This window comes from Salvelinus alpinus, chromosome 8 (genome assembly GCF_045679555.1).
Source record: "Salvelinus alpinus chromosome 8, SLU_Salpinus.1, whole genome shotgun sequence".
Classification (NCBI taxonomy): domain Eukaryota; kingdom Metazoa; phylum Chordata; class Actinopteri; order Salmoniformes; family Salmonidae; genus Salvelinus; species Salvelinus alpinus.
Genome location: NC_092093.1, coordinates 43,209,876 through 43,221,959, shown reverse-complemented (window position 1 = coordinate 43,221,959; position 12,084 = coordinate 43,209,876). Strand labels below are relative to the sequence as shown.

General features: G+C 42.5%; 1 protein-coding gene across 1 annotated transcript in view; it reads right to left on the bottom strand.

The window, feature by feature from the left end:
• Positions 1-12,084, bottom strand: part of LOC139583160 (rho-associated protein kinase 2-like) — a 51,531-nt gene that overhangs the window by 20,685 nt on the left and 18,762 nt on the right. Inside the window, exons 9-14 of the mRNA XM_071413959.1 lie at positions 7,229-7,335; positions 5,873-6,032; positions 5,344-5,504; positions 4,882-5,066; positions 3,112-3,181; positions 2,718-2,821 (exon numbers count right to left, since the gene is read on the bottom strand). Of these exons, the coding sequence (XP_071270060.1) occupies positions 2,718-2,821; positions 3,112-3,181; positions 4,882-5,066; positions 5,344-5,504; positions 5,873-6,032; positions 7,229-7,335 (787 nt within the window). The remainder of the gene's footprint in view (positions 1-2,717; positions 2,822-3,111; positions 3,182-4,881; positions 5,067-5,343; positions 5,505-5,872; positions 6,033-7,228; positions 7,336-12,084) is intronic.

Below are 12,084 nucleotides of genomic sequence, written 5' to 3'. Positions count from 1 at the left end.
GCTGAATCTAGTCCAGTGCTTTATGTCAGAGCAGTCACTGGAAGGCCAGAAAGGAAATCCCAGAATACCAGGAGAATCCTGGTTTGTTGGAATCTGTGCACTATAATATGGGAAAATTAAGCTAATGTCATCAGTGTCCTGTACTGTATGTCGGGACGGTCACTTGACCTAGGAATACATTAATCTTGCATTGCCAAACGTTGTAATAGGAGAAGGCTGGCCTGAGGTTAGGCCTAAGTACACTACAGGTCAAAAGTTTGGGGTCACTTAGAAATGTCCTTGTTTTTTAAAGAAAACAAATTTTTGACCATTAAAATAACATCAAATTGATCAGAAATACAGTGTAGACATTGTTAATGTTGTAAATGACTAGTGTAGCTGGAAACGGCTGATTTTCAATGGAATATCTACATAGGCATACAGAGGCGAGAAATGAAGGCTATTCCATGCAAGAAATTGCCAAGAAACTGAAGATCTCGTACAAGGCTGTGTACTACTCCCTTCCCAGAACAGCGCAAACTGGCTCTAACCAAAATAGAAAGAGGAGTGGGTGCACAACTGAGCAAGAGGACAAGTACATTAGTGTCTAGTTTGAAAAACAGATGCCTTAAGTCCTCAACTGGCAGATTCATTAAATAGTACCCGCAAAACACCAGTCTCAACTTCAACATTAAAGAGACGACTCCGGAATGCTGGCCTTCTAGGCAGAGTTGCAAAAAAAAAGCCATATCTCAGACTGGCCAATAAAAAGTAAAGATTAAGACGGGCAAAAGAACACAGACACTGGACAGAGGAACTCTGCCTAGAAGGCCAGCATCCCGGAGTCGCCTCTTACTGTTGATGCTGAGACTGGTGTTTTACGTGTACTATTTAATGAATCTGCCAGTTGAGGACTTGTGAGGCATCTGTTTCTCAAACTAGACAAACCTCCCACTCCTCTTTCTATTCTGGTTAGGGCCAGTTTGTGCTGTTCTGTGAAGAGAGTAGTACGAGATCTTCAGTTCCTTGGCAATTTCTTGCATGGAATAGCCTTAATTTCTCAGAACAAGAATAGACTGACGAGTTTTAGAAGAAAGGCCATTTTGAGCCTGTAACCAAACCCACAAATGCTGATGCTCCAGATACTCAACTAGTCTAAAGAAGGCCAGTTTTATTGCTTCCTTAAATCAGAACAACAGTTTTCAGCTGTGTAACATAATTGCAAAAGGGTTTTCTAATGATCAATTAGACTTTTAAAATGGTAAACCTGGATTAGCTAACACAACGTGCCATTGGAACACAGGAGTGATGGTTGCTGATAATGGGCCTCTTTACGCTTATGTAGATATTCCATTTTAAAAAAATTGCCGTTTCCAGCTACAATAGTCATTTACAACATTAACAATGTCTACACTATATTTCTAAACAATGTCTACACTATATTTTTAAACAAATGTCTACACTATATTTCTAACATCAATTTCATGTTATTGTAATGGACCATTTCTTTGTTGCTTTTCTTCAAAAACAAGGACATTTCTAAGTGACCCCAAACTTTTGAACGGTAGTATATATATCAATGAGTTCCATTTTCACTTCTATTTTAGGTGCAGTCAAGTCAAAAACGTGATATTACTCTTTTATATATACTTCCACACAATGAGGTTGGAATAATATTGTGAAATTGTGAAAATGATGATGATGCCCTTTTAGTATAATAGTCTAAGGGCTGTTTAGTGTCAGCCTGTTTTGGTGGGATGTAGTTTTGGTGACATCACCAGGCGGTAAATTAGTTAATAGACAAATAAGAGAGTTCCAAACCTCTCTGCCAATAACAGCTAGTTTTCAGTTTTCCCCTCCCCACCATTTTAATTGAAAACAATGACAGTAAGGTACTTTAAAAATATATATATATATATATATATAACTAGGCAAGTCAGTTAAGAACAAATTCTTATTTTCAATGACGGCCTAGGAACAGTGGGTTAACTGCCTTGTTCAGGGGCAGAACGACAGATTTGTACCTTGTCAGCTCGGTGCTTCGATCTTGCAACCTTTCGGTTACTAGTCCAACGCTCTAACCACTAGGCTACGCTGCCACCCCTTAATTGTTACCCAGAAATGATTTGATATTGAGATAAAATGTAGAGCTTAAAGTCTGTCTGTGTGACTTTACAGTGTGTGCTAATAATCAAACATCTTGTGTAATTTGGTCAGATTCTCGAAGATCATTGTGTTTGTGATATGGTGATTGATGGCTTATCACCTGTAGACTAGGCATCACAAGAGGTTAGGTTACGCTCTGATCACATTACCTGCAGTATTGTCAGGCTATCATTTCGCCATGATAAGGGTGAAACGCATTATTACATGAGGCTACAGCTAATCACTTGTGGACAGACTACTTAAACATAAGTGGTACCATGTATGTTTACGTAGTCTGTCCATGAGAGATTAACTTTGTGCTAATGACACTAATCTCCAAGAGCTTGATAGAAGTGCTTCTTTCCAGCATGGGTCCAGCAACTACAGTGGATGTATAACCAGGCAAGTGCAGTACAGCTGGGCTCAGTAGTGTGAACAAAGATATAATTGAGTTTCAGGTAGGGTTGTAAAAATTCAGTAACTTTCCCAGGGTTTCCAGAAATCACGGTTGGATGATTTCCAGAAAAAAACTGCATTTTGGGAAAACTTACAAGTGTCAAGGCACAGTTTATGGTAGGATCCTGTTCCAGTACCTCTCCTCCTGGTACTCCTCCAGTCTCTGCAGAATGTCCTTATACAGCTTGTTCCTCTCGTCACACTCCTCCTTCAGCTCCCGGATCTGGGTCTTGTACAGGGTCTGGCACATAGGACTGCCAAGTCAACACACACCAACTATTGTGCGTCCCAAATGGCACCCTATTCCCTATGTAGTGCACTACTTTTGACCAGGGTCAATAGGGACAGGGTGCCATTTGGGACATAACAAACACTGTAAAGCAGAACTACTAGACTGAGAAACTGCTAAATATAGTCTTTCTTAGGGTTGCAAAAATTCCCAGCAGTATTCTAACCTGGATGTCTGGTCAACCTGGGAATTTGGGGGAAATCTTTCCACACATTGGGAGAGTGACTAGAAGTCAACAGTACCGTGAAATACTGTTCTGCCTCCAGCTGGTCCTTCATCTCCTTCAGCTGTCCGTCAGTCTCCTGTCTCTCCCTGTGATTGGGGAAAAGGACTGTCAATCACTGCCATGTCAAATCAATCTAAAACAAGCAACACACAACTCCCAACATGTAGTGCCTGGGGAAGACAGAAATGATACCTAATGATGAGTAACATCTATTGGCCATCACATCCCCTCTCTCACACACACATACAGTGCCTTCGGAAAGTATTCAGACCCCTGGACTTTTCCCACATTTAGTTACGTTACAGCCTTATTCTAAAATGGATTAAATATATAAAACTCCTCAGCAACCTACACACAATACCGCATAATGACAAAGCAAAAAACGTATTTTTTGTAATTGTTTGCAAATTTATTTGAAAAAAAAGAAGGAAATATGACATTTAATAACTATTCAAACACTTGACTCAATACTTTGTTGAAGCACCTTTAGCAGCAATTACAGCCTCAAGTCCTCTTGGGTATGACACTACAAGCTTGGCACACCTGTATTTGGGGAGTTTCTCCTATTCCTCTCTGCAGATCCTCTCAAGCTCTGTCAGGTTGGATGGGGAGTGTTGCTGCACAGCTATTTTCAGGTCTCTCCAGAGATGTTTGATCAGGTTCAAGTCCGGGCTCTGGCTGGGACACTCAAGGACATTCAGAGACTTGTCCTGAAGCCACTCCTGCGTTGTCTTGAATGTGTGCTTAGGGTTGTTGTCCTGTTGGAAGGTGAACCTTCGCCCCAGTCAGAGGTCCTGAGCGCTCTGGAGCAGGTTTTCATCAAGGATCTCTGTGTACTTTGCTCCGTTCATCTTTGCCTGAATCCTGACTAGTCTCCCAGTCCCTGCCGCTGAAAAACATCCCACAGCATGATGCTGCCACCATCATGCTTCACCGTAGGGATGCCGCAAGGTTTCCTCCAGACGTGATGCTTGGCATTCAGGCCAAAGAGTTCAATCTTGGTTTCATCAGACCAGAGAATCTTGTTTCTCATGGTCAGAGTCTTTAGGTGCTTTTTGGCAAACTCCAAGTGGGCTGTCATGTGCCTTTTATTGAGGAGTGGCTTCTGTCTAGCAACTCTACCATAAAGGCCTGATTGGTAGGGTGCTGCAGAGATGGTTGTCCTTCTGGAAGGTTCTCCCATCTCCACAGAGGAACTCTAGAGCTCTGTCAGAGAGACCATCGAGTTCTTGGTCACCTCCCTGTCTTGGTGGTTCCAAACTTCTTCTATTTAAGAATGATGGAGGCCACTGTGTTGTTTTTGGGACGTTCAATGCTGCAGAAATGTTTGGTACCCTTCCCCAGATCTGTGCCTCCTGTCAATCCTGTCTTGGAGCTCTACGGACAATTCCTTCGACTTAATGGCTTGGTTTTTCCTCTGACATGCACTGTCAACTGTGGGATCTTATATAGACCGGTAGGTGCCTTTCCAAATCATGTCCAATCAATTGAATTTACCACAGGTGGACTCCAATCAAGTTGTAGAAATATCTCAAGGATGATCACCTGAGCTCAATTTCGAGTCTCATAGCAAAGGGTTTGAACATTACGTAAATAAGTTATTGTGTGTAAGATTGATGAAGAAAAAAAACAATTAAATAAATGTTTGACTAAGGCTGTACCCTAACAAAATGTGGAAAAAGTCAAGGGGTCTGAATCCTTTCCAAAGGCACTGTATGTCCAAGCCAGCTAGACTGCGCATATGTGTTTATAAAGCATGTGTGTGTGCTCGCGTTATCCCCTCTACCTGCGTAGCTCCTGGTTCTGTTTCTCCAGGCTGTGCTTCATGTCTAGCAGGTGGTTGAGCTCCTGCTTCAGCTGCTTCTCTGAGGAGCACAGGGCAGTCACCTGCTGGGTCTGGGCATTCAGGTCATTCTGGCTCAGCATGCGCTTTTGCTCCTCCTGCTCCATACACAGGCTCAGGGTTTTCACCTAGAGTGAGGAGAAATGAGACAGTGTGTGAGAGTGAGTGAGTGTGAGTGAGTGAGTGAGTGAGTGAGTGAGTGAGTGATGGTGAGGTTAGTTTAGGGTAAAGACAGCACCAAGATCTTTTCTTGCAGGTAATAGAACAGACAAGAGAGAAATCTTCACGAAACACACAAATAAAGACACACACGCACACACCTTTACACCCTCTCTCACACAAAGTCGCATAATGAATGTAGAGACACGCACAGACTTGTCCCCCTCCCCACCCACACACACACACCTCCTCAGCGAGTTTGTCCTTGTGCGTGCGCAGCTCGTCCAGTTTGTGCTCAGCCTGCTTGTAGTCACAGTCCAGCATGGAGTACTCCTTCTCCAGGTGCAGCAATCTGGACTCCAACTGCAGCTTGTAGCTCCGCTCCTCCTGCAGCGTCCGCTCCGTCCCTCACAAACATAAGGAGGAGACAATGTTATGATAATAGACAATTGTATAATATGGACCGCCAGATGTTTCCCAATTTTGCTGCAGACCTGAACTAGCTGACAGTATTCACCTATTCAAGGACTTAGTTGACAAGTTGATTCAGATGTGCTAGAATAGATGGAACAGCTGGAGGTCCCAGAGGAGAGGTTTGAAAAGTCCTGATTTAGCCAACACTTTTATCCAGATTGTCATTGTTGACAGTGACACATACTCACTAGGTGGGGCACATTTCCCCCCTGCTTCTTGTTGTAACATATTTTTCTCTTATGCTCCATTTCACGTATCTATCAATTCCCAAACACCTCTACCTTTTCGCCCCAGCTCTCACCATTCAGGGCCTCAGACTTAGCTTCTTCGATGGACTCGTAGATCTGTTTCTTGTCGGCCAGGCGTGTCTTGGTGGCCTTGTGCTCTGCCCGCTCCATGTCAAAGCTCTGCTGCAGTGACTTGTGCTTGAACGCCAGGTCAATCTCCTGGTTGCTCTTCTCCTAATGGACCCAACCAGAAGTCAAAGGTCAGCTGTGCATGTGTGTCTCTGTGTGTGTGGCTGTAATCTGTGTACAGCCACAGGATAAAGAGGGGACAGCCGGCCAATACCAAATTGATTGCCACTGAGAGATCTAAGAGGAGATTATTAGATCTAATAAATCAATAGATCTACAGTGCCTTCAGAAAGTATTCACACCCCTTGACTTTTCCACATTTTATTGTGTTACAGCTACACCCAATACCCCAGGGATCATCAACTAGATTCAGCCATGGGTCAATTTAATCTGGAGCAGATGGTCGGGGGGCCGGAACATAATTACAAATCATTTGTAGACTGCAAATTGCCTGCAAGAAGCCCAAACAGATAGAATGTTTGACTAAAACATAATCATTTCAAACCTTGCGTACATTTGTATACAATCACGTGTCTCTCTATTATGCGTGGTAATGCCTGGGAACAGATTTCTTAAAAAAACTTGTAGCTGATTTCCTGGTGTTTTTACAGTCTTTTATGTCCAGCAATCAAAATCCCCCGCAAAACACATACATATTTTTTAATTTTTTTTGCTCAGAAAACTTGGGGTGCCAACAAAAAAAAACCCGCAGACCAAATTCGTCCCACGGGCCACCAGTTGGGGGACCCTGCAATACCCCACAATGTGAAAGTGTAATCATCTTTTAAGAATTTTTTGGGAAACTAGTTATCAATAAACGGAAATGTCTTGAGTCTGTAATTATTCAAGCCCTTTGTTATACAAATGTTTTCAAGCATGGTGGTGGCTGCATCATTCTCATCATCATTATGTGTATGCTTGTCATCGGCAAGGATTAGGGAGTTTTTTAGGATAAAAAGAAACGGAATAGAGCTAAGCACAGGCAAAATGCCAGAGGAAAACCTGGTTCAGTCTGCTTTCCAACAGACACTGGGAGACAAATTCACCTTTCAGCAGGACAATAAACTAAAACCCAAGGCCAAATATACCTTGGAGTTACTTACCAAGACGACATTGGATGTTCCAGGATAATGTACACAAAAAAATGAATTAAAAACATTTTAATCCCACTTTGTAACAAAACAAAATGTGGAAAAAGTAACTTTCTGAATGCACTGTATCTTGCTCTTAGGTAGGCCCTCGCTGTTTCAGTTCGTTTTCTTCCGTTTGGTGCCTAATGTTTCACGACCCAACCCTCTTACCTTTTCCATGTCAGTGAGCCTATGCTGTAGCTGCTTCTTCTCCATCTGTGAATTGGAGAGAGACCCCTTCACATGCTTCACCTCCTCCTCCAGACCCTGGATATGCCCTGAGAGAGAGGGAAGATAAAGAACAGTGAGAGAGAGTGAGGGAGGTAGGGACGAGAGTAAAGGTGGAGAAAGCGAGAGAGAAAATGACATGGAGAAACACAAGTACAGAAATAGGGAGAAAGGGAGTGAGAGAGACAGAGATTAGTATCGTTTTGAGGTATCTGTGAGGCAGAGGTGGCACCACAGGTCCCAGAATGGTGTGGCGGAAAAACTATTCTGGGGCCCATAGTTTTTTTCTGATCTGGTAACCTAACCGTCGCAGATGCGGAAGGCCAACATAGGCCTGTTTCAAATTGTTCAACGTATCCAGATCCAAAACGACAACAGTATCACTTGTCTCCAGGGGTGTTTTGAATGTACTATGTGGGAGGTATTTGAGTTGTTGATCAGACTATGTAAACTTCTGTGTTGAGTCAGGTGTGCCTACTAAAACCTGTAAAATCTTTCCTAACAATAAGCCTTGGGTATCAACAAAAATCTAAAATCACTACTTAATAGGAAGAAGGCGGTTTATGCTGAGAGTGATAGACAGGCTTTAAGAGATGTACAACGTGAGATCAAAAGACAGATACCGGTGGACAAGGAGGCATACAAGCAAAGGGTGGAGAGGACGCTCTCCTCAGAAAACTCAAGGGTGGCCTGGCAAGGGATTAAATCCATGGCTAAAGCCTCCCACATAGACAGGGGAGAAACCCAGTGCTGACCTTGGGAGACATGAGGGCCAGAACATGGCTAATGAACAGAATGTTTTCTTCTCAAGATTTGAATCAGACAACTTTGTGTCAGAGGTAGAACAAATGGAAGCATCATTACAAATGTTTGAGAGGGTTGTTGTGAAACAGGATGATGTTTTGAAGTTGTTCAGGGGATGTAACGCACACAAAAGCCCAGGCCCAGACAAAATAAGTGGACATGTGTTAAAGCACTGTGCTGAACAATTGGCCAGTGTTTTTACAGACATTTTCCAATCCTCGCTCGACCAACAACACGTGCCAGTATTGTGGAAAAACTCAATAATTATACCAATTCCTAAAGCATCTAATCCCTCTGTGCTGAATGACTACCAACCTGTCGCCTTGACATCCTTAGTAATGAAATGCCTTGAGAAAATTGTGAAAAATCATGTTCTCAGCGCCACCCAGAAGCTCCTCGACCCGTTTCAGTTTGCCTATCAGCCAAGCAGAGGAGTGGATGATGCCATTCTTACTCTTCTCAACATGGTCTATAGACATCTAGAGTGTGCCAAATCCCAATGTTGACTTTTCTTCTGCCTTCAACACAATCCAGCCTTACATTCTGCCACAGAGACTCATTCGGGACTTCTCCTTAGATGGGGGGCTGGTTTTGCAGCTGTTGGACTTCCTGAGCCAGAGGTCACAGTGAGTCAAGATGGGTCCCCACGTGTCAGACATACACACTACCAACACAGGCTCTCCTCGGGGATGTGTTTTGTCCCCACTCCTGTACATATTGTACACTAATAGTTGTACTAGTTCCCATCCTGACAGACACCTCATTAAGTTCGCTGATGACACTGCCTTGATCACCCTGTTGTATGATGACGAAGAACACCATGGACCGGTCCAAAATGACTTTGTAGAGTGGTGTGACGAATCACAGTTGGTCCTCAATACCAACAAGACCAAAGAGAAGGTGCATAGACTTCAGGAAGCATACAACACCCACAGTTGAAGTCGGAAGTATACATACACCGTAGCCAAATATATTTAAACTCGGTTTTTCACAATTCCTGACATTTAATCCTAGTAAAAATGCCCTGTTTTAGGCCAGTTAGATCACCACTTTATTTTAAGAATATGAAATGTCAGAATAATAGTAGAGAGAATTATTTATTTCAGCTTTTATTTCTTTCATTCCCAGTGGGTCAGAAGCTTACATACACTCAATTAGTATTTGGTAGCATTGCCTTTAAATTGTTTAACTTGGGTCAAATGTTTTGGGGTAGCCTTCCACAAGCTTCCCACAATAAGTTTGTGAATTTTGGCCCATTCCTCCTGACAGAGCTGGTGTAACTGAGTCAGGTTTGTAGGCCTCCTTGCTCACACACACTTTTCTATAGGATTGAGGTCAGGGCTTTGTGATGGCCACTCCAACACCTTGACTTTGTTGTCCTTAAGCCATTTTGCCGCAACTTTGGAAGTATATTTGGGGTCAATGTCCATTTGGAAGACCCATTTGCGACCAAGCTTTAACTTCCTGACTGATGTCTTGAGATGTTGCTTCAATATATCCACATAATTCTCCTACCTCATGGTGCCATCCATTTTGTGAAGTGCATCAGTCCCTCCTGCAGCAAACCACCCCCACAACATGATGCTGCCACCCCCGGTTGGGATGGTGCTAAATGACTTAAATGTAATGTAAATGTGTTCTTCGGCTTGCAAGCCTCCCCCTTTTCCTCCAAACATAACAATAGTCATCATGGGCAAACAGTTCTTTTTTATTTCATCAGACCAGAGCACATTTCTAAAAAAAAGTACGATCTTTGACCCCATGTGCAGTTGCAAACCGTAGTCTGGCTTTTTTATGGCGGTTTTGGAGCAGTGGCTTCTTCCTTGCTGAGCGGCTTTTCAGGTTATGTCGATATAGGACTCGTTTTACTGTGGGTATAGATACTTTTGTACCTGTTTCCTCCAGCATCTACACAAGGTCCTTTGCTGTTGTTCTGGGATTGATATGCACTTTTCGCACCAAAATACGTTAATCTCTAGGAGACAGAACTCCTCTCCTTCCTGAGCGGAATGACAGCTATGTGGCCCCATGGTGTTTATACTTGCGTACTATTGTTTGTACAGATGAACGTGGTACCTTCAGGCGTTTGGAAATTGCTCCCAAGGATGAACCAGACTTGGGGAGGTCTACAATTTATTTTCTGAGATCTTAGTTGATTTCTTTTGATTTTTCCATGATGTCAAGCAAAGAGACACCGAGTTTGAAAGTAGGCCTTGAAATACATCCACAGGTACACCTCCAATTGACTCAAATGATATCAATTAGCCTATCAGAAGCTTCTAAAGCCATGACGTAATTTTCTAGAATTTTCCAAGCTGTTTAAAGGCACAGTCAACTTGGTGTATGTAAACTTCTGACCCACTGGAATTGTGATACAGTGTATTATAAGTGAAATAATCTATGTGTAAACAATTGTTGAAAAAATTACTTGTGTCATGCACAAAGTAGATGTCCTTACCAACTTGCCAAAACTATAGTTTGTTAATCTGGACCCCATCCCGGATCCGGGATATTTGTCATCAGAAACACTGACTAGCATAGCCTAGCCTAGCGCGAACGGTATATAATAAAATATAATTTCATGAAATCACAAGTGCAATATTGCAAAACACAGCTTAGCCTTTTGTTAATCCATCTGTCGTCTCAGATTTTGAAATTATGCTTTACAGCGCAAGCAATACTTGCATTTGTGTAAATTTATCGATCGCTCGACAAAACAATAAGAACACCTAGCGTCAGGTAACTTGGTCACGAAAATCAGAAAAGCAATCAAATTAAACGTTTACCTTTGATGATCTTCGGATGGTTTCACTCACGAGACTCCCAGTTAGACAGCAAATGTTCCTTTTGTTCCATAAAGATATTTTTTATATCCAAATACCTCCGTTTGTTTGCTGCGTTATGCCCAGGAATCCACCGGAAAGAGCGTTCGCGACAACGCCGGAAAAAATTCAAAATTATATCCATAATGTCCACAGAAACATGTCAAACGTTGTTTATAATCCATCTTCAGGGTGTTTTTCAAATATCTATTCGATAATATATCAACCGGGACAGTTGGCTTTTCACTAGGACCGAGAGAAACAATGGCTGCCTTTCACTTTTGCGAAAAAATCACTCGGAGAGCCCCCACCTATCCACTTACGCAATGTGGTCGTTCACGCTCATCCTTCAAAATAAAAGCCTGAAACTACGTCTAAAGGCTGTTGACACCTTAGGGAAGACATAGAAAAAGAAGTCTGGTTGATATCCCTTTATATGGGCAATAGGGATGCATGGGAACAGAGAGGTCTCAAGAACAGGGCCACTTCCTGGTTGGATTTTCCTCAGGTTTTAGCCTGCAATATCAGTTCTGTTTAACTCACAGACAAAATTTGTACAGTTTTGGAAACTTCAGAGTGTTTTCTATCCTAATCTGACTATTATATGCATATTCTAGTTTCGGGGGCTGAGAAACAGGCAGTTTCAAATGGGTACGCCTTTTAGCCAAAAGCGAAAACTGCGCCCCCTAGTCTTAAGAAGTTTTAACAAGAAATTTGTGGAGTTGTTGAAAAATGAGTTTTAATGACTACAACCTAACTGTATGTAAACTTCCGACTTCAACTCTACCTCTGCAACATCTATCAGAGGTCAGAACATAGAAATTGTAGAGGAATACAAATATCTGGGTGTCCTCTTGGACAATAAGCTTCAGTGGAGTAAATGTACAGACCTGATCTACAGAGTCAACAGAGACTGTACTTTCTCAAAAAGCTGGGCTCTTTTAATGTAGACTGTACTATACTGACTCTGTTTTTACAAACCTTTCATTGAGAGTATTTGAACTTTTTATATTATTTGTTGGTATGGCAATGCCACTATCAGCCAGAGAAATATGCTGAGAAGGATTATCACCACAGCAAGCAAGGTACTTGGAGTCAAACAGACAGGCCTGGATGAGATCTTTAAGGTCAGGGCCCTCCGCAAGGCTCACAAAATCATTTTAGACCCGAGCC